Source organism: Rhodnius prolixus, unplaced genomic scaffold, assembly GCF_049639745.1.
Source record: "Rhodnius prolixus isolate KJV_2025 unplaced genomic scaffold, Rpr scaffold_14, whole genome shotgun sequence".
NCBI lineage: Eukaryota > Metazoa > Arthropoda > Insecta > Hemiptera > Reduviidae > Rhodnius > Rhodnius prolixus.
In genome coordinates this window covers 3,727,647-3,751,048 of record NW_027411594.1, presented here as the reverse complement: position 1 = coordinate 3,751,048, position 23,402 = coordinate 3,727,647, and the positions used below count along the sequence as shown (strand labels likewise).

The 23,402-nt window shown below is 31.1% G+C and overlaps 2 protein-coding genes and 1 long non-coding RNA gene across 19 annotated transcripts in view; 2 read left to right on the top strand and 1 right to left on the bottom strand.

Annotated features, from left to right (window-relative positions):
- Positions 1-14,735, bottom strand: part of LOC141451690 (uncharacterized) — a 28,798-nt gene extending 14,063 nt beyond the window's left edge. For 2 of the 15 annotated variants that reach the window (XR_012457001.1, XR_012457015.1), the window contains exons 1-5: positions 14,596-14,735; positions 10,174-10,321; positions 9,863-9,998; positions 9,241-9,780; positions 2,331-9,156 (exon numbers count right to left, since the gene is read on the bottom strand). This is a non-coding gene — a long non-coding RNA (uncharacterized lncRNA). Of the gene's footprint in view, positions 1-2,330; positions 9,157-9,240; positions 9,781-9,862; positions 9,999-10,173; positions 10,322-11,240; positions 14,350-14,595 lie in introns of those variants that run through there. The other 13 variants (XR_012457010.1, XR_012457008.1, XR_012457014.1 and 10 more) reach the window with 13 other exon arrangements.
- On the top strand, positions 19-3,781 carry LOC141451687 (uncharacterized). The gene is made up of 6 exons (XM_074123195.1): positions 19-175; positions 1,240-1,488; positions 1,583-1,706; positions 2,519-2,671; positions 2,883-3,029; positions 3,651-3,781. The coding sequence occupies exons 2-6, from the start codon at positions 1,462-1,464 to the stop codon at positions 3,779-3,781; spliced, it is 582 nt and encodes a 193-aa protein (XP_073979296.1). The 5' UTR covers positions 19-175; positions 1,240-1,461.
- Positions 8,162-23,099, top strand: LOC141451686 (uncharacterized). Of its 3 annotated transcripts, none has more exons than XM_074123192.1 (4): positions 8,162-8,298; positions 18,427-18,524; positions 18,653-18,884; positions 19,812-23,099. In XM_074123192.1, the coding sequence occupies exons 2-4, from the start codon at positions 18,451-18,453 to the stop codon at positions 20,967-20,969; spliced, it is 1,464 nt and encodes a 487-aa protein (XP_073979293.1). In that variant the 5' UTR covers positions 8,162-8,298; positions 18,427-18,450; the 3' UTR covers positions 20,970-23,099. The 3 variants fall into 3 exon arrangements, with proteins under 3 accessions (XP_073979293.1, XP_073979294.1, XP_073979295.1); XM_074123193.1 differs by lacking the exon at positions 8,162-8,298 and adding an exon at positions 14,624-14,762; XM_074123194.1 differs by lacking the exon at positions 8,162-8,298 and adding an exon at positions 15,376-15,400.
- Positions 23,100-23,402: the final 303 nt, after the last annotated feature.

Here is a 23,402-nt window from a genome sequence, read left to right as displayed (position 1 = left end):
TGGAATTACAGCCGTCTAGTGTTTAGAGCTTACTTTAGATAATTTTATTCAGAAATGGCTAAATTTAAAAAAAAATTAATAAAAATAATATATTACAATAATAATATTTAAAACAGTAGGCTTCTTACAAAATAAAAATTGGAGTGCCATGATTTCAATAATAGTAACGAAATAGGTAGGCATGCCCTTTTATTTTATTACTATAAAATTATTCATTTAGTAGACTTTTATTTACAATAGATTTGGAAATAGTGACGTGAGTAGTAGGCAATTAATATGATTATAAATACCAATAGCAATAGGAAAGTATCCTGAAAAAGTCTCTTTAACAGCATCTTTCTGTAAAGTTAAAAGTGATCATAAAATAGTCAGTCCAGCTTGTTTTCTGGCTTTATTATACTGATTTTTCAGAGAATGCTTTGCTACTTCCTCAAATTCCATAATAGCCACAATAGTCGCTTGACCTGCTCTACGACTTCTAGTCTATTAAAAAGGAAACAATCCTTTTTCAAAATGAACTTTTTAGAACTTTGAAATTTAATAAATGAAACGTAACACTTTCCTTGGTAACCTGCACATTTAAGTCCTAGAATAAACAACTCCATCTCTCGCGACGGGATCCTAGATAACAACACCTGTTCGGTTATGAATTACTTCATAAATAAAAACAACTTTTCTTTATTTTTTCTCAAATTTCTTGATAAATTTAAGTATCGTACGATCTATGTCATACCTAAAATGAAATTTGTAAATATATTAAATACGTCTCCCCCTTTTGTATCTGATCCCCTAGTGCTGACGTAACAATAAAGAACAAGAAAAAAAATATTTTTTCTATTTGTCTATTTTTCCTGGGTACTGGTAGCAGGATCACGCGCTTAAAATTTTGCAGTTAAGTGCATTTCCGTGGATCGCCTGCAGAAAGATTGGATCGTTGCGACTGAGATTACGTGATTGCATAGTACAACTATATTGACCTTTCTATTATATCTTGGTGTGTTACCCAAATCAGGGGTTAAGTAAAATAATTTAAATGAAAAGCAGTAATAGAAAATCTTAGAATTAGTTAGCTGTAAAAGGAATTAAGCGTTTAATTCAGCTGTGCATAAATAAATTTCTTCTTTCATATCGATTGCCCACTTAGTTTCTTGCTGATTTCTGGTAATACTTAATTTGATACTAATATGCAAATAATTTTGTTGAGAATAAAATACAATTTTTTTTTTTTTTTTCCTAAAGGTGAATGAACAGGTTTGACCAAAATGATTATTACTCTAGAAAGATACGTCTTCTTAGACAGTAGTTATTAGAATAAAAAGTAGAGGAAGAAGGTGGGTAAGATGTCTCATGAAAAGGTAATTTACTGTCCATTTAGTTAATGAAAGTTACAGGGGAGGAAGTCAGGGCGTGGTCATTCATTGAGGGGCAAAAAAGACCACCCTCACTCTAGTAGATGTCACCATGGCAGTATCTCCAGATAAATTTAAGGTAATAATATTGTTCTTAAATATATTAACTGTGTTTAAATTTATATTCAATACAAAAGAAAATATCAAAAATAATTTACGGCTTGATGTTTCAGAATTGTAACATTACAACTACCACATCATCAGTTATTGATGAACATTGGATAGAAAGGCCATCATTATGGAATTTTAGATTATGGCATGTGGTGTTGATATTTTGTGGTGGATTTCTTTCAATAGGTATATGATAAAATTATTTGTATTTGATCCTCAAATTTGATTAAGTCGGTTTAATAGTTGATATCAAGTAGCAATAAACCCAAAACAGGCTCACAAAAGAAATATTTCGTAATTAGATTCGTTTCAGATCTCCAAGGATCCCTCCTCAATACTTAAATACATTAGTTTTTTTCTAGGAAAGCGATTAGCTTAGTGGTTAGCGTATACTGGATTCCAAAGCGAATGTGTAGAGGGCCTTAGATGGGTTCAGACGCATTTCCCGATAGTTTTGGAATTAAGCCCACTGTGGATATTTACAGAAATGAAAGTTTGATTTCCGGAATTCTTCGCTGCAAAACTACCCTCTTCTAACCACCATAGTCAAGGTTCCACCTTTCTAAGAACTTAGATAGCGTACTTATCTTATACCGAAGAACATGAGTGAGTATCCATGGCAAGCAGCACTGTACCGTCTTCACAAAAAGTCATCCTACATTTGCCCCTCCAATATTTACCCCTCACCCTCAATGTCAGGCAATTCTAAATTATAGGACATCTTAATCTTAGTTGTAGTAGATTGGCTTTGCTTTCGACTGAATTGTCCGATATTAGCTGATGTGTAATTGTCAGAAATAAAACACTTACTTCCATCTAGGCATCAGAGGTTCTTTCTGCCACTACCTTATTCTCTTGGTTGCGTATAGCAATGTAACTTCATATAAGGAATTGATTTTGAAATATATTTATTGCTGTTATTATTATTTCTGAAATTAATATTTTTATTTAAAAATACTAGTTTTTATACACTCTAACAGAATTGTACAAAATTTTAGTCATATGTTTATGTTGTTGTATACGATTTCGGATCCCAAGAACCAAACAAGAAATCGAAGCCGACTTTATAAGAAAGAAAATAACTAGGAAATTTAAAAAACAATTAACCTTGATTAATAATGCAGAAATGGATGAAATGGATCTTAAAAAAGGTAAGTTAAAAAAAAAGTGACCATCTATCTAAGTTTGTTGAAAAGGTAATTAGCTCTGCAGTAATACTAGATAATATCGTTGGTTTGATCCTTAAAAGCACAGTTCTTTTTTTTTTTTATCTATATATTTGACAAGTTTCAGATTAGATGTTCTGAAAATCGAAATCAGCCATGAGTTAACATCAATTTTTAAATAATTATCTGTTTATAGCACTTGATAGAATTAGAGCTGAATTCAAATCTGATACAGAGAGTATTGCGCAATCAGAAGCAGCTTTTTCTGTCTGTAGTATCAATTCATCGGGACATCCAAATACACAAGATGACAAAGCTACATTTAGAAAAGCCAGTGAATTAGGTGAGTAATTATTAATTATTTAAGTACATAATTTAGATGTGTGAAAACTACATAAGAAACTATATATTTAGTTTAGTTCCAAATTTTATTTATCTCCTCTGTACTTATTTCAGTCTCTGATTCCATACCCCCTCCCCTAAAGGGTAACCCAACAAATTACCGAAGCCCTTGCTTATTTCCTAATATATTCTGATTTAATCATTTCAAAATTACCTCAAAATGTATTTAAAACCTCTTCTAAAAATTTAAAAAAGGAACACTACATTAAAGAACCATTCTTAAGTTTAAAACGTTTACGCAAACTCCATTCTCGTACTATCATTTAAGATCTTTGAAAGCTATACACATGTTAATCAACACCAGATATTTGAATCTCCATGCAATATTTTAAGAAAGAGAGAAAAAAACTAGATATTTTGAATTTTTATTCATTAGTAAAAATGCTTCTCTAAAGTCATTCTATCTAAATAAAACATTCTATCTTTTAAAAGTACATTTAGAAGTTAAAAATGTATTCCTTTTCTTTACCTGTCCATTCTATTGGTGTTTTTTTTAGTTTATTTGGATAGTGGACTTGTCATTTGATAATCCATGGCTTATTTTTACATTTTTTTGTTTCAGGTGTTGATATTGAACAATTAATACAGCAACGTAACAAAAATGGACTAGGACCAAGAATAGCAAAAATAATAGGAAATATGAACTTATTACGATCTAGGAAATCTCTCCCAGTGCCTGATTCACGTGTTTAGTTTAATATTAAATAACGTGTTATTTGTATTATGTGTTATTATTATTTTAATAAAATATATTTAAATGGAAATTTGTCTAGTCTATTTTATACCTATATACATTTTTATATACTTTGCAAGGAGAACTTTACATCAAGATCTAACTAATATAAAAAGAACCTTTCGCATGAAACAAATGAAATAATTATAGGTTTAGAGAGAATTTCAAATTTCGGAATCGGATATTCAAAAACTTGAAAGGAGTGATTTCAATAACTTCTGAATCGCTTTTTTTTTTAACGATGATACGTGAACTTTCAACTTCAAAATTAAGACTGAAAGGCACATACTTTTGAATTTGGTAAATTGGTTAAGGTGCTACCTTGGAATTAGTCTGTAATTTTTTGCTGGAAAACGGTTACAGGTTTCTCACAAAAATCATACACCAACATAAAGCTCACCTTCAAAAATCCCTTACAGTATATTGTATTGAAAATTTCTAACTTCTGTTCAAAAATTTATAAAGTAGCTGTAGAATAGTTGCTTCTATTTTTGTGTAACTTTCTGGACATTCACCAAAATGTTTCAGTTTGATTTGAGCGTAAGGTAAGTAAACGATGAAAAAGTTTGAAGCTCTAATCAAGTAATCTGAATTGGAGAGAGGTTTCTTGGAAAGAATAGGTAATAGAATACCCACTGTTTAGAATTAAATAGAAACCGCCTAGGTGAGGTCGATCAATCATTATTTCATACCAAGCAATATAGGAATGAATGCAATAAAACAAAATGTAGGACTAATATCAATAATCTGTTCTTAGTGCATAACAAATTAATATAATCTAATTAAATAATGTAGTTAAGAAAACGAATAAAAATACTGAATTTAACATTTTGACCTTGTGATTAAATTAAAATCTCCCACTTTATCAAAGTATTTAGTTCATAATTTTTTTTTTTTTTTTCATATTTTTTGTTAATTCTACTTTCTGGGATTTTATAAAAATATTACATAGACCCTTTTTAGCTTATTAAAGGAGTACTTAACTTGAAGGAGTACTTAAAAACCTTTTTAAGTACTCCTTCATGAAGTAAAACTTAAGTTGAAAATAAAAACTTAGGTTACTCATATATTTTGTTCAACGAACACCGTAAATTGAAAAACGTTGCTCTCTTCAAATAGAATAATATCATTTTAATACATGCAACATTACTTACTAAAACGTTATCGTGTTCAATAATTCAGTAATTATTAATTTCATAATTCATTATGCAATGGAAATATCGCAAAATCGTCATAACATATCGTTTTAGAATCGCAGAAACTGCTAAATGTACTTAAAGCGCTTTACCTTAAACATCTGTAGTCAAACTATTGATAGTAGATAATGTAGTGAAAAGTTAAAAAAAAAAAAATAGAGAGGGTGCTATCAGGTTGTTGTAATTAGGGGAAAAAACCAGCTCTTGTTATCCTCTCTGGGTCAACATTTCCTCAATATCCCAAGAACAATTCTTCAATGTTTTTAAAGCAAGATACTTTAGAAATCAAGATAGCTTTCAAAACTGGAAGTGATAAGATTATTAATTAAGAATGGGCCGTTCATCTAGCTGAACATGTAATTCTCAGATTGAAGACAGAAGGTAGGCTTAAACAGATATACGGATAAGAAAGTATACGTAAAAAACCAACCAAATAGCGATTTGATTGTAATGATGAAATATAATTATAATGCTGATTAAGTAAAATGATACCTGTTTGTTTTTCCAGCAAAAATGGATTTTCGTAGGATTCAGGATTAACTGAATAATAGGTTCTTATCTAAACTACATAGTGTCCATTGAAGAAACCTAAACGGATGCGTAAGAACGTACGAATATCCTAAAACCAGATTTCTTAGCGTCAAATGGTTAATTGTTTATTAAAGGTAATTAAACATTCAGGGTAGGAAGGAAATTATCAATCCTAATAAATTGTACTTAACAATAAAATTTGATTAAACGTGACAAAGTCCAGATTTTTCCAAAATTTTGTTAGAAATAAAGAGTATACTGTAGACGCATGAAAAGGAGTTTCGATTATCAGATGAAAGATAAAGTTCTCACAAGTTAAACTGTTTTTAAGTAAAGCAAGCACAAAACGTTTCTGTCTAAACAAATAACTTAGTAAGGTATGGTTGCAGCTGAAAAAATAACGCATATATATGTATATATATATTACGTCTATAGAAAAAAAGAATGTTTACCTAATCACCCAAACTTAAGGACGCAAACAAAACAAATATACCCGGACAACAAACTAAACCACTAGCCTCTAGTCTGAAGCTCTGGAAATATAACAAGTAAAATTCCACAATTTTGGAAAATATTGATAGCTGATATCTATATTATTTATCTCTCTTTCTTTTAATCGCAATAATAACGAATTAAAAGGGCAATGTTTTAATTGTCAAATCGTATTAATCTTTAATTATAAAATTTATTGTATTTTTTTTAAAAAAAGAAGATTCTTTAACGATCTTATCTCAAGGATAAAACAGCAATAAGGAAGCTAATCACCGTCGCCTTTATTTTACCCTCTTTAATAGATCGTGTGAAACTACAACAAAACATTAAATATTTACTAAAAAAAATATTACAAAACAACTGATATTTAGTAAACAATAAACTGCTCAAAATTTAGCGAGCAAGTTAGCTATAATTACTATTACTGACAAATAAAAAACAATTAAATAGATAACACATTAACATTTTGGCCCCTAAACTAATATTTTACTTTAAGTGGCTATTGTGTATTAAACTGTAAACTGCAAGTTTTTACTTTGGCTGAGTATTGAAATCGTGTTAAATTTTTCTTTCATTAAGTATTTAAATCGTCCACCTAAGTATTATTCAAGTGTCAATAAATGCACTGTTAGGATTCCTAGATACAAAGTAATTTCAAAAAATAGAGTTTTAAGTTTTATAAGTTTCTACAAAAAGGACTAAATTCTTTCAATCAAGAACTCTAATAAATGTTCATAAGTTAGAGCAAAATTGAAATCTTAACGTTTTCTTACATTAAATGTGTTTTAAAAAAGTTCAATTTACTCACCAACTAAGCGAAATATTAACAATCATTTCCTACAACTTCAACTCCATCTTTGCGCCTATTTGTTTGCCTGAAAGATATCAGTTGAAATTCATTTTTTTTTGTTATTAATGTCTAACGTAAAGGGTTAATGGACTGCTCTTTATCAATTAACCAAAGAGAGATATTTTTCAGCCTAAACGAAAATATTATTTAATCGCTCAAGACGAGTACAGCTGGTTGATCTGAACCACACAAGTCATAATTCATGTGATGAAACGAAGAAGTTTGTACCGTAGGGACATAAGGAAGATATTACAGAGATTTATGATTACCAACACATTACGAAGCCATGCTAGAGGACAAGTCGAGTATGGGATGGTTCGACTGCTTGCAAGCAAGTGCTGTTTGTGATTAAGAGCGGCGACACGCGTAATTAACATGCACATTTTCTGAAATAATTAATTTCAAGCACAACATCCACACAAATGAAACTAAGAAATAGAAAACATCCTAGGTGACCTTTTACTTTCCAGGCTGATATCTAGCATCTTTAAACTTTTTGAACCATATCTTTGCAGTACGCAAAAAACAAAACTTATTTCATTTACATCATTGATTTCGGAAGCGGATTTTAAGAACTTAGAGCCATGATTTCATTGTTTAAGTTGCACAGAATCTGATGAAGTAGACCTTACCAAAGCTAATGCACACATAAAATGCAAGTACAACGGATACCTAGTAAGAGACTTACAGTACAACATGCGGTTGAGAATCAAGTGAGGACAAAAAACAAGAAAAAATACAGATTTATGGAAATGAAGTTAGGTACGAAGTGCAGGAGAATATCGTTGATTTTAAACATAGGTTGATTCATCACTTGGATGTAGAAAATTGATGATGGATGAGATATTTCTGTTCAACTCATTCAGAAACCTTTAAATTTTATTTAATATGTAGATTAGATGGAATCTATGAAGTGCTTAGAGGAAAATGATATTTTTAGTGTAAATTAAATAACATTATAGACCCTTCAACGCATAATCGTGAAAAGTAAATTTGAAACTCTTTACTGTAATAAAACTGCAACTCTTTGCAGTGAAAAAATCTGTGCGAGGGCTTTACACCAGAATTTACTTGAACTTAGAGAATCTAGAAAAAAAAAATGTGTTTAATTCTATGTTAGAGCTCAATTTTCAAAAAATAGGCACGATTGGCACACTTTTCATTTCTAGGGCTGTAAAATAAAGTGAAAACCTAAAGCTCCCAGGAGAGTATAAGTTTTTTGAACATTATAAAGTCACGGTCAGAACATTGAAGAGGGGTGGATATGACGTCATAGTTCGCCTGGTAGTTTGCGCGGCGAAGAGACGATTGGGCCGCAGTCCTGCGGAGACATAGTGCCCACCAGTATCCGTCTACTAATTGGAAACATTTTAGTGATCCTACACTTTCTGAATACACCGACATTTCTGTAAGTACTCCTTACATAACACTTCTAATCACTACTTTTTTTTTTTGTTTATAGTAATTACTGTAGTAATGTTCTATTCAATTTACAAATTATGTAACAAACTTTATTAGCGGTTTAATGATAAATTATTAAAAGCCATTTTTAATAATTCTCAGATAATATACGAATGATAAAGAACTAGAAATAGACGCAGTTTTCTATTTTTTTAAAAAAATAGTAATATGAATCTATGTATACAATTATTTTCAAACCTCGAATATTTTCTACAATAAATATTAAATTGTACTAAAAGAATTTGAAGAAAGTTTACAAAACTAGAACCCCATAATAAATTAAATTTTTAAGAAAAGCGAGATTTCTTCTTCTTCAGAATCAGATTTAGGATCTCCAAAAAGAAGTCGTTCAATAGATGCACATTTCCGGCGATAGATTTCTTTAAAATTCAAAACTTTTAAGAACATATTTGATAATCATAATATAAATAATTAATATAATAAATTTAAACAAATGCAGCTGGAGTGAAGCTAATCTTGTAAAACTGAAATTACTCTTATGACAATTAGCTTTTCCGTAACCCATTTTCTGAAGAAAACTTAATTTAGAAAATTGTTTACAATCGCAATACTTCCTCATATGATCGGTAAGAAATAGTTAAAATAGATGTGAACACTCTCGCGACTTTTTCTTATTAGAATTATTACAATTCAATATCATTTAATACCACTTGCGCCCGAAGCCTTTTCCAATACCGTGCTGGCCTCCGGAAAGAGCTTTTTAAAGATAACTTTGTCAATCACCGCACAGTTCTAGGTTTTTTCAGTTTTTTTTTTCTTAAAATTTAAAAAGTTCAGTTTTTTTCTGTAAAAAGAAAAAATAAAATAAATAAACGTGAAGAGTACACTTTACAATTACAGCTAGTAGGGTATGTAATTAAGTTTTTACCTAAGATTAATAGTGAAGGGCTTCATTTTCTATAGTGCCTGCTCTCTCCTTGAAATTCCTCATTAATTAAATTGAAGACTCTCATCGTAATGACCAGTTTTCCAAATAAAATCTCTCCATCTCAAAATTCAGAGTAAAATATAATCTAGTAAAGAATTAGTCCTTCCTTAATATTCAACCCATTATAGCAGAGAAAAATATAATCAATTCATTTAAATACTTCAAGTTTCTAATTATATTCAGTCTAAAACCAGTAAAAAAAAAAAAAAAAAAAATGTGCGTGCTACAATGTATAAAATCAGTACAGATTTCTGTTAAACTCATTTATAAACCTGCCGAATTTGTTTAGTAGGAAGTCCAGAAGAAATCGTACTTTACAATGATTTCAGCTCCGAGCATACACCTGTTCCCTGTCATTTCAGAATTTTCATCCAATAATAATGAATGATGATGGATTTTATTAAATATAGATGAAATTATTGATATTGATCAGCATTGCGGATTCCAAGTCTCCGTTCACAATTTATTTAACTGTAAAATCTTTTAGACAAACAAAATAAAAATTCATTCATTCATAGTTGCATACGTAAGTAAAAATAATTATAAATTCACATCATATCACCTTTTTGTAATCCCTTCTGCTTCAGAAGAGCGTGGTCCTAATCTCGGGACTTTTTTTTTTTTTTCTAAGAAATGCTTCTTTTCATTTAATGACCAGCGTACTCGGATATTGCCCGGGAACAATTTGATGTGGAAGACTAAACACAACATAGTTAACTTGTGTAGATACAGTGTCCTTGACATCAGAAGTGATCATCAACTGATGACCACAAAGTCAAGGAAAGTTTATCATAAAAAAAAAAAGTAAGGACAGCTGTCTTTAACATTGCATGCAAATTCAGGTAAATGTGAGAGTTACTAGGGTATGTTTACCTGGTTGCATATTAGAGCTGCCCAATTGCAGAAACAAGCATCATGAACAATAACCAAGTTTGCTTTCAATGAAACTTAAGAACTCTTCTACATCACTTCTTTTAACATCAGTCGGATAACGTTAACAGACATTCAAATATGTCTCCATCTGGAAAAGAAGATTATTCAAGAACCGATTAATACTGGATGCTATTAATGTTGTAAAGAATACTTTTTTGCTAGGCCAATTATAATTTATAACTGTTTGTAAGTAGTCTCAGTCTTCAAATGTATGTAGAGTTTGCCGGAGTTAGGACAGCTGGAGAGCCTTACTTTATCGAAATGGAGTTTGCACAAAAAAATATGTTCGAGAAAGCGGATGCAGCCTAAATCAATAATGACTTCCAAGAAAAATTGATTTCTTTGGGGAGAATCTAAACTTCTTAAAGGAAACTGATATGAGAGAATTTCTGTGATGATGAATACTGGGAACTTCAATCCCACTCCAGCATGCTTCATGTTTTCCTTGTTGGAATAGTCATGACAGGTCTTTAGGGACACAAAAGTCCCTAGGGTGGCAAGTCCATTTCCTTATAAAAATCTTTTCCTAGAGAATGGTTACCCCAGAATGACGGCTTTTTCCATGGGAACTTACGTTCCCCGAAAGAAAAGTCTAACCATATTTGAAATTAGGAAATCATAAACGTTTCAGAGTGTAAGGTTTGGATCAAGATTTGTTAACTTTAAATCCAGGAAGTGCTTCACACCACTTTTAAACGGAGAAAGGAAATAAAGCACAAAATAACCCAGAAAGTATTTTGTATCTAATTGTACGAATTGCCACTTTTTTTTAATCTTTTTTAAAGATATTAATTTAAATGGAAATGATGAAGCAATTTTAGTTTCCATAATTCACTAGTTTTGTTCTACCATTCATTCTCTTCTGTGTGTGAAAGAGAGAAAGAGAAGCTGGCAATTTTTATCAAAATAAGATGAAAACAAGAAAGCTTGTATCAAGAAGTGCGATTGTATTTGATGACCTCATCAGTACAAAAAACAAATAAATAAAAAAAGGGTTAATCGCATACTGTCAGTCCTTGAACCTGAGAAAAATGCATGACGTTCAAAATTATATGCTTCTCTTCAAAACCGTTGTACTGGCTGACGAGCGTGCATCGTTGTATGACTACATACACTAGTGAGTATGACTTTAGTATGATCATCTCCAACTCTTCGTTTATTTATTCTAATCCCACTTTAAAGAGGTATTAAGTTAAAATAAGAGATATAAAACACTGGAAAAAGAAAAGACATGATTACAGAAAAGTTTCCAAACGACTGTACAATGTTCTATAAAATCAAAAGTGCAGTTGAAAAAGTATTAAGATTATATAAAACTTTCTATACTCCTTATTATCAAGAATCCATTTTCTGAGAGCTCGGATTATGAAGCTTAATCCATTTCTTTTATTAAACCCATTTGTAAATCAACAATTCAAGGCAGCTTTAGTCAAATTAACTTATAACTATCCTTCTTTACTTCTTCCGTAAATTAAAAATTTACACTAGCTGACTGGAAAAAAGTTGAAATTAAATTTTAAATAAAGCAGTAAAATAATAGCAGGGAGGGGATTAGCTATGAGGTTAGCATACTGGACTCTCACGCGGAGGTCTCGGGTTCGAATCCAGCAGCTGACCCTTAGATTTTCTCTTCCTAGGAGTTTCTTACAGCTTACTGTCCGGTGATGGACAGTGTTGTCTGTAACGGGAGAACACTGTCCGGAGGCCGGCAGTGCACTGGAAAAAGCTCCGGGCGCTAATAACCTCAGCAGTTGATGCGTCAAAAAATAATAATAATAATAATAGTAATGATTTGACTTGGCAGCTCAGTTTAGCAGTTTTCCAATTGATAATGAACCGAGGGCTTTCAACTATTATTTCTTGGCTATTTATAGCGGATCTGTTTATCCTTTAATACCATTCCTGTGCGAAATACAAATTTGGGCCTCATCCAAACAGGAAACGAGATAAATACTACATTTGGCAACGTCAAGTGCATTTATTGCATCACTTTTCAAGGCTGAAGATATGAGTTTGTCAACCTAATGAATCGACAGAACCATGTTTTATTTACGTAGTTATGTAGATTTTTAGCGCGGAATTCCTAGAAATAATTTAATTGGCCAACGTGGACTACTCTTCCTCCAATTTTACGTGAATTTTTAAAAAGTTTTTTCGGGAAGAATGACTCGGTACATTCTATTTCTATAAAGGCCGACATTAAATAACCAAGTTTCACCTTTAAGGCGACTCTCAGGATTGATATGTCTAACCCTTACAAGTCGTCCTTTTCATTTTCTACTTGTTTTGTTTTGAACTCAGTTTTGTTGGTTGTAAATTTAGTTCTTGCGAAAAATCATTCCTATGTAATTGCTAAATGTTTCAGCATAGATGTAAGTTTCTTTTTGCTTAGGTGTTTCAGTAATACTCCCATTAAGGTAAGCTTTCTTCTGGGCTCTGATTTGTTGGGGTATACTTCGTGAAGGTTAAACTCTGTTTTGGTTTTCATCAGCTGACAGCAAAGGCAATCAACTGTCGCATCTTTTTTCTTAAAGTTTTTAATATCATTAAATATTTGGTTAAGTTATTTGGGTGCAATTAAAAGTTAGATTCATTGACTTGGTATCATCTCTCTGCATTTACTTTAAAGTTTATAATCCTAGGATTGAAGGTGTTGATCATATGATTGACAGTTTAGCGGGAAGTTTTAATTTTTTTTCTATTTCTGTAATTCATGTTTCTCAGAAGCCTCAATAAAATTCGTTTTTCTAAGTGCTGCGCCCTGGCAAAATGGTATCTTTAAAAATTATTAAAAAGCAAAATACGTTCAACACAGGAATTTTACGACTGATTGCGTCTGTAATTTACTTTTGTTGTAAAAAGTAATGTCAATTAATGATTTTATTTAAACTATTAACATGGTCTTTTTTTTGGAATTTAATAAAGTAGTTTTCATTTAGTAAAAATTGGTTATCTTGTAGAAAATTTATCAAGTAAGATTGAGCATTACATGAAGAGAAAATGTTACTGTTTACATCGTGGATTTTCCCTATAAGCCTCACCTGGAAACTACTCAGATTCTCCAGGGAAGCCCAGGTAAAACTGGGAATCATAGGTGCCGGTATTCAGAGATAACTACTCCCGTCAACTGCTTTTAACTTAGTTCGTTGACGGAGTACAACCTATTGGACATCATCGCAGCGTGGCGCAAAAGAGCGGCGTTTTTCGTGAACTTTGTGAGCAAAGAAACTTCTAATAAAAAGAATTGAAAGATTCTTTGAACGTGAAAATATTGCGAAAACAATATAATATTAATTTCATCAAAAGCTATTACATACGTCTGCAGAGAGATTGGCTTTCATTCATTAAGAACAGATGGTAAACCGTCAAATCAAAGAAGTGGCACAGTTAAATGAGAAACTACTTCTCTCGGAATTCTGTTAAAATAAAATTTCATTGAAAAATGATAAAGGAAAATGATAGCTTAATGCACGAGTGGTTAGAGTTACAATTCAAAGTACCATATAATAAACTCGAATCAAAACCGACAAGATGCAATCAATACTTTCTTTATATGAGTGGGTTTGGGATCATAAAAGAATATGCGCATTGGCTTAGCTCTTCATGAAAACCAAATAAAAAAGACAAACAAATAAAAAAAAAGACAAAACTGATAAACTATATCGTATGCGAGAACACTAAATAAATAATGAAGACAAAGAAACCTCTTTATGCCTTTAAGATAAAAGCCGAAGAAGAAGGAAACATAAAGAAGTTATTAACTTTAATAGAATATAAAGACTTGGAGATATTTATCAGAGTTAGATTTATAGTCGCAGATTCTAATGAAAACGCAATTTTATAAATCAGCTAATATTTCTAGGAAAAAAAATTGCTATCTTTTTTTAAAATATATGCATACTCTTGGCGACAGTTGTTGAAAAAATTGAAGTTATCTAAATACTTGTCTCAATGTTTTTATTTTTCTCTTTAATTATTAATTAATTTCATTCGTACAAACGTACGAGTACATAGACATGGCAAGTACTTAAAATGAAAGATGTGTTTTGTTTAGATCATTTTGCGTTAGATGGAAACACAGACTCTAAAGTCTTTACATCAGATAGATTTAAATCATCTGTGGCTAGCAAAAAAAAAAAAACAAATAAAGGCTTTAAATAAGACAGGATGTTGTAGTATTTATACTAAAGAGCCTTTCTTTGGTGCAAGACACAACTGTTAAGGCACCATGAATAAGTAAAAAAAAAAAAAATGACTATATTTTATTTATTTATTTTGCTTTTTTTTTCTCTTAGACTTCTCACATAAAATCTCCTTAGTCTGCCTACCATTTTTGTAAAGGAACCTAATTTTAAACATTACCGTGCAGGCACGCTCCAGTCCAGTTCCACTTTACCAGTTCTATTCCTGGAGACGTCTACACCAATTCAAGTTCACAAATAAAAACACTTCTCAAGAGGCAATTATAGAGAGAAAAAAAAACAACACAAACAAGATAGCAGATACACTTGTTATCGTCCAGCGCTCTAGTAGGTTGATTAACTAAACAAACCTACTTTGGTTTATATATAACCTGTTCAATATTTACGATGACATTGTTTCTAGTAAATTTGTGGTGATTATGAATATTGTTTACGCTATTAATCCTTTAATGGTTAAGACTATTACTTTTTTTTCTCATCACTATTTTGTCTGAGTTTTTAAGTATCAACCTTTTTTTTTTAATTTTATTTCCTTTGTAAGCTTCTTACGAGTTTTGTTCTTAATTTTCGGGTAGTCCAAAATGACTTTTTCAGACGGCACTATTTACCAGCTCTATTTTCGAGATCTCACTCGTCATCAGATGATGTCAGGGAGATCCCAACTCGCACAGAGAGGTACGATATATCAGTATTTGCCTCTGTCCTGTACAAATGAGCCCTCGGGTTGCCGAGGCCGGTGGTTTGCCTGAAACAGATAGTACATTCTTTTCATGGACGAGTAGTGAGAATTCTTTCACATAGAAATGAGTTTCACTTCTTTTCCATGAGGATTATCACTGCTCTTGCTTGTTTAGGGGTGATTCCTCCGACAGTGCCGGATCAATCTGTGCATTTTTTTTTTTTAATTTCTAAGTTCTTTGTTTTCCTTCGAAAATCCAGCGCCATCGTTTCGTCAAAGTCAACAAGTAAGCAACGTATTTTTATTTTTTTAATATATCTTCTATATAAATATAAAGCTCTCGTCAGTTTTAACTTAAAACATTTTCTGCAAATAAATGGTTTTATGGGCTCTAGTCCGAAGTGAACCATTAAGCACACCAAATCATAAACAAAAATGAAAACCAATTTTCTGACGGCTAGTTAGGGTAGTTTGAACAACCTTTTTTTTTTTTTAATTTCGAGGGCAACAAATGAGGTTTTTTGGCGACCTAAGCATTTTTTTTTAGAACGCCTACCGGCTTGCACTTCGAATTCTCTCATCAGACACCGGCAGGGAGCTGCAAAAGGTTTTCAATGAAGGAAAATTTAAGGATAGGCCGGTCTCGAACCCAGGATCTCTGCAATGTACTAACTGTGCTAATTTCTTCACTTGCTGCTAGGTATACCACTAGGTATGCCAGTCAAAATGATTGACTACATTATTTTTTTTTATTTCATATTAATTTTCGCTATTCTTTAAAAGGTATAATTTGCCAGTGAGGGAGTCGTAGTACTTTTACACTCTATCCAATAACACATCCATGAATTTCAAAGATAATATTTGGCAGTCTATGGTACTTGTTCCAGTCTTGTTAAATTATATAATACCTTCTAGCAACCTATTAGCGTAGCGAAGAGTAAATAAACTGTGCAACCGTGTACAGGCAGCCGTATAGTGAGTGGAAGTTTTGCTTTTCGATTTGCAACTCTAGAGGAGAAAATATTTCGCTTCAGATCGGCTTAGTTCTTAATTTCTTTATTATAATTAAAGTGACAAGGGCTAGATGCTATCTACTGTCAACAATGGACAACGTAGCCTGCAGAGATCAAACAAAACAACACTACGTTTAGCTGTCTTGAGACAGTTAAATTTAGAGGAAAATTTCAATGAACCTTGCCATTTATTGACTGAATCAAATGGAAAGTTTAATGAATGTTTTTCAAACCAGATTTATTTTGTTTTGTCAATTCCATGACCATCATAAATACGCGGATAGATAAATTCTCCACTTCATTTTTTTTACGATATTACCGATCATATGGAAACGAGGTCAACAATAAAAATAAGAAATATTGTTGATAAAAAGAAAGAAAAATTTTAAATGTCTTAGATATAATCTTGTGAAGACAATTATTGGATTGAAAAAAGACGCAAATGTTCACATTTCAATTTTTAACGAGCTATATGGTGTTCACAAAATTGTTTAAAATTTTTTTTTTGTGGTTTAGGGATTTTAATCTGTCCTGGAGATAGGGTTACTAAATAGACTGTGTTATAGAGGGTACAAAATGCAATGAATTATTTTTAGTATGTTTATTCTAAATGTGCAAAATGATATCAAAAAGATTTCGAGAGGTCCAATACGTAATGATTCGATTACCTGTACAAAGTGCTTTAAAACAAGTCCGAATCTAAGTTTTTTAATTCGTCTTCCGTATGGACCCGAAACTTCCTTGAGGTTTGATCACGATCATCGATATCTTATAATGAATTATTTCGCTGGCTAGTTATCCTTCACCTGCTTCTGAGGCACCATATATATCTTCACTACTCATATTTACTTATTGCATGTAATTAATTAAATTATCTAAATAATTTTATTAAAAGTAACTAAAAAATTAGGTTTCAATAAGGGCGTAAAAGAAAAATACATTTTTTAATTGATTACCTACTCCATAAAATTAAACTTATTGAGACGATGACAACTGACAAAACTGCTATTTAACTCTACTAAAAACAAACATTTGTCAAAACGAGAAATCCCTAAGACTCATACCATACCACTTAAGGGCTAAGATTAAATGATCATTTTGAAGCTAGTGTCTTACAGAAAGGTAATATTTAAGAAAATAATTATTTTTACCACGCTATCAAAGCTCTAATAAACCAGTCTACAGTTCTAGCCTTCTAAAAACTGAAGGATTTTTTTTTTTCTGGCACTTAAGAAAAAAAACTAAGTAAATAATTAAGTTTGAGAAGAGGTTAAAGAATCTCCTTGAACTTGCTACACTTTAAACTAGAAATGATTAACTCCCAGATAATTATACAGCACTTTGGTAGAGAAGAAGACATGCGAGCTGCGCTCGAAATCTGATCTTTATTTGCATCTACTTCTTAATTATTAGGTATAATTATTAGTTTATTTTATTTTTTTTATGATTTAAGGCGCATCAACATCTGAGGTTATTGGCGCTCCGAGTTTTTTTTCTGTGCACTGCCGGCCTCCGGACAGTGTTCTCTCGTTTCAGACAACACTGCCCATCACCGGGCAGTGAGCTGTAAGAAGCTCCTAGGAAGAAAAAATCTAAGGGCCAGCAGCTGGATTCGATTATTTCTTCTTATATCTTATAATGTTATAAAAAAGATGTATTGCAACCTTAATAAAACAAAAATCTTATCGTAGCTTAAAATAAATCAACATTATCTTTAATCTTAAGTTGAAAAATGTAGACCAATAATAGAATCTAAAATTGTACCTTTAAAGCTTCTTACTCTCTTGATGAACCGCTTTTAATAATAGTCTACTAAAAACCTATTTGCAACGACCTATAATTTAAATAATAATATGTTCAATAATCTTAATAAAAAATTTGCTGTGAAACTCCTGCCCTGCGTCTTTCCCTTATTAAAATTCATTCTCAAGGTTTTCTTCAAACTACGAACGTCGACTGGCTTCCATGCAGATTCGTTGCAGTAAAAGGATTTTTGCGGAGAAATTCGCTTGCGTAACTCTACGGGACTCAATAACATCGAGATGAAAATTCTAAAAACCAGCAGTACCTACCATTTTCTGTTTTTTTTTTTTGCTTTTGAACTTAAAATACTGTCTTCCACTCAAAATATTAGGAAAAAAAAATTTTCTTAAGAGAAGATTAAAATAATATGTGGAAGAATAGGGCTTCTATCAATTATTGTTTAATTATAGCGCCTACAGCTGCTAAATAAGTAAATTCTACATTATTCACATTTTTAAAATGCACGAATTTTTTTAAAATTCGTTCTTTTTTTCAGGAGTACGTATAATTCTTAATCAAAATGAAAATACTTCTACTGAGCTGCACCTTATTTTTAATGGGATTACATCTTGTAAACGGAAATCGTGCGATTACGTTAGTAAATAGAATTCTATTAATTTGTTGAACGTCTATAAGTTTTTGGATTAGCTAACAATAAATCACACTTTATAGTTCCAAACAATACCTTATTAAATTTATTGATTAACTTACTTTTTTTTTAGACATGAAGATATTCGTGATGCTATACTATCAATGGTTCACCTATTTCGCGATACCACAGATAAATTAGAACGTCATGAACTAAGAGAGCGACAGCTAGGAGAACAATTGAAGAAAGCATTAAGTAGTATGGATAAAAGGGAACGAGCTCAAGACCATGTACTGAATGGAATTGTATCCAAGCTGAACTCTGTTGAAGATAGACTGAGAAAAATGGAATCCACTTTACAACAGGTATAACAATGAATAGTATAAGATAGTATAGTTTAACATGGAGCAGCCTGAGAAGGTGGTGGTAAAAACTGCATTACGACATTTACCGAAGTTGATGCTTTCAAGTACAACTTTGTAATAAACTTCCTATCATTTAGTTATCTTAAGAATACTCTTAGATAAAGGACGTAATGTAAGATCTAGGTCACTATCTCGGCAAAATACACTAAAGCGAATGGAATAGCTTATGCACTACAATTTAACACTTCTGGGTTCAAAAGATTGAGAGCTTCCAATACCTAGTTAAGACATAATTTTTATTAAACAAAATCAAGCTCTCTGTAGTAATTAGTTCTTCATTCAACAGTTTAAAGTTGTTATGGAATGTAAAGACGAACTTGACGAAAGCAGTTAGTTGATTGATCATTTAGGTAAAAACTTATTGCAAATATCCCACCCTCTCACTCTCTCACCCCTCTCGTAAAACTATCCCCTTCAGAGCATTCTCTTAATACGTGGGTATAAGGCGCCACGGTAGCCGAGCGGTTAGAGGCTAGACTCGCAAAGCTAATATACATTGTGGTACTGGGTTCGATTCCCGGTCTTAGGCCTTGGATTTTATTCAATGGTTAATAAAAGAAATTTACAGTAAAGTATGTTTGCTAGTCGCCTCCGTCCACGACACCTAATTTGGTAGCTGGACGTTAAGCTCCGCCTGAAAAAATAGGCGATTACTTTTACTATTTTACTACTACTTTACTTAATACTTGGATATACGTCCAGAGTTTCATTTTCAGACTATCGCAAGCCATTCAGATGTCAAAACTATTATTTTATTTTACTTCTGACTAAATAATCTTGCCTATTTTTCGTTGCTCTCTTTACATCTTAATTGAGCTAATCCAAATTACTTTAGAATATTGTAAAAATGTAAATTTTCTTTTCCAGGATGAAGCAGCTAAAGGCACATACACTATAGATGCGATTCCTTTACAATCATGGATGTCCAATGTAGAAGGGATGTTGAGCAAACAGTCCACATCAAATGAACTGTTTCCCAGCAAAGATAAGTTAGATGCTATGGAAGCAGCTTATAATTCAAAGATGGATTACATAGCTTCTTTAATAGAGAAACTACAAGCAGAAGTATTGACCACTACAGCAAGAATGTCTTCATTATTTGACCAACAACGAGAATATAATTCCATCGAACATAAGAAATGGCATGGTTCAATAATTTCACAAATGGAATTGCAATCCAACAAACTAGCACAAGTGCGGGATTATAACAACAATAATATCGATAACGGGTCAATAACAGAAGAAATTAGGTCGGTAAAAGATGATATTCTAATCCTTGTAAATGGTGGACTAAGTAAATTAGAAAATAAATTAAAAGAATTGGACTATTCTATGCATTCAGAAGGAAAGATTATGAATGATGTTATGCTTGAAGGACGACAAATGATGAAAGATTTTTATAAAAAAATTCATGAAAAATTTGATACACTGTCAAATGATATAGACGCTCTGGAAAAAGTGGAGAAAATTTTAATAAAAACCGATGAAAATGTATTAGATACAAAGAGGAAAATAGAATTTATGATGTTTCAAGTAATAAAAGGTGTTGAAGAATCGATATCTTCACAAAGTAGGGATATGAACGATACAATAAATAATCGTTTTAATTCCTTATCAGATAACTTGGCCGACAGTGAAAATACAACTTTAGCAAACGTCAGTCGGAAAATTGAATCAGAAATGGAACAAGTTTGGCGACAAATTGGCATACTGTACACACAATTGACTGCATCAGCTACAGTGTTGGATGACCTACAAAGTCAAACGCATCTTTATGTGAATCAAAGTAATAATAAAATGGAAAAAATGGACAATAAATTGGAAGCTATAAATACACATGTCAATGAAATTCATGAAAATGTAAACTATTTCATGGGCCGCCTGTCATTGGTTACCCAAGAATTCAATCAAACTAGAACTGCTTTAGCAACTGTTATTGATAGTTTAAAAATAGATCTGGATAAACCAAAAGATGATAAAGATCTTGGCAGTGGACCAATACCGATTGATTCAAATCTAATTTAGATGAATTAAAACAATAGATCTTGAAGAAATGCGCAGATTTTTAAATCAGTGCTTCTCTAACTATAGTCTTTGACCTCTGAGGATTCTTTTTAAGTCATTCCTAAGGGGATCAATGCAAACTATCCTGAGCACAAAAAAAAGTTGGCTGCTTCAAATTCTATTTCCTCCAAAAAATTTAAAGCTTTAAAGTTATGCCACTATTTCTTAGCCAATTCACAAAATACCAGAAATGTTCGTATAAGTGCATTATCAAGAAAACGTATGATGGTTTCATGATGGCCCCCTTTTTTTAAAAAAGAAAACAAAAATCGCCTGCACAAATAGCATTATACAGATTCTGGAAAAATTGGTAAAAATGGCACATTTTACAAACAGTTCAGCGAGCAGTTTTAACTCTTTAAATAAGAGCACGATTTTTGCTAGAGACAGCTTAAATGTCTAAATTAATGCACGTTCTGCCCGTAATCGTCAGAGACGTTTTGAAAAAATGAGATAATAATGTAATACCTGTCTATCTTCACTATTTTGATAAAAATTAAATTATTATTATTTTCAATATTAATGTTGTAAATATTAATACTAACTTTAAGTATTACACTTTCTCTCTCCGGGATCGTATAAAAATATAGTGTTTGATGGAGCGGTGGTGACTTTTTGTATGTATATATATTTTTCCAGTCAATTCTTAGCTGCAATCAAGACACAATTAATTGTGAACCACTTCTTGCAACTGTTTTAATATTTATGAAAGTAAATGTCATTAAAAAAATGTATATTGTGTTATTATTTAAAATATTCTGTACAATATTATCTCAAAAAGCATGTAAATTTGAATTATAGTGCAAAACGTCAGCATTCAAAAATAGTATTTCGATGGGGTCCTCAATAAATATTCATTTAACTAAATAGTTTGTCAGTTGAAGTGAAAAAAAATGATTTAGAAGTTTCTTAAAAATGCAGTTTTTCGAAACAAATTATTAAGGAGAGTTTGAGTCTTTTGACCTTATTTAAATAGTGACTAACATCTGTTTTGAGATTATCGACTAGAATTTTTGGAAATTCGCAATAAAGAATCACACTCGACTCGTTATTTTTCCAAAACAAATTTTAAAAAGTTAGAGTGACAAGTATAAAGGGTAAAACAGGAGTGGCAGCAGGAACTCAAAAAAAGCTTACACGCAAAGCTTCTCAAAATGAGGGGTTTCAGGGATACTGCAGATGTTTACAATGATTTATGTAGTACTCATGCAAAATAACAATATGATTTAAGTTATAGTGTACATGTATTTTTTAAAGAACGTTCAACTATTATTAGCCGGTCAATCTTTGTTAGCTCGTTTAAGAACAGTTATGATTTTACAAGAAAAAATTAATTCCATTTCTCAGAGAGGCTAGATCTCTTAATATTTTGAAATGTTCATTAGGCCGGACTTTTATAAAATATATTTTCTAATTTTCTAATACTGCTATAAATTTGAAACAATTTTTTCTATCGTTTTCTTGGCTAATGCTCTAAACGCCTAGTTTTCAGTTTTTGTTCAGTTTATGATAATTTAGTGCCCAATTTTACTTAGACAACTAATGATAAATCCTGTTATCTATCCCTTTTTAAAAGTTCAATGTATTAAAAATAAGTCTTGAAATATGTGTTTACTGAGAAAAAGATCTTCAAAAATGTGATGTCTTGAATTTTGCCTGTGAAACGCTGATTTAGATTTTTTTTTTGTATTTTACTTTTTATTTTAAAGGGAAAAATTTTGTAAATAAAATAGCCACTTACCAAACATTTATTATTATTATTTTCAAATTGTATTTTTTTTTTTTTTTAGTCACATGGCAAAGAGATGAAATTCCTTATTTTTATACTTTGTTCTTTTGAGTTGAGCTTTCTTGTTTTTCCTTTAAGAAAAAATAAACATAATAATAGTAAAAAATAAAAGAAAGAACAGTTCTTTATTTAAATGGGCTCATTTATTTTGTTAACTGAGTAAAAATTAACTTAAAAAAAATATATATATAAAACAAATTTGAATTTTTAACAAAACCATAAAGTCTTTAAATCAAATACAAAATCATGACAAGTATCCACTTCCTTTAAACATTTGTGTTACTTTTTGAATTTTTTTTTTTTTTTTTTAAAGAAAACAACTTTTTCATATAAAAAAATTATTTCTAAACTTTTGTCTTTTTCATTGTTAACGTACTTTTTTTTTTATTATTATTTATTTATTACAAATTATTTGATTACATCAGTTCCCAGATTTTTTTTCTTTCGTACTCGTTATTTGTTTTCGCATTCTTTTAAATTTTAAATTATCTTTTTATCACAGGATTGGACAGAGTTAAATAATTTTTTTCACTTTTTTTCTGGAGAGTTTTTGTTTTTTTTTTAAAAAAATTAAATAAAAAAAAATATAATCACCGAATTGTGGC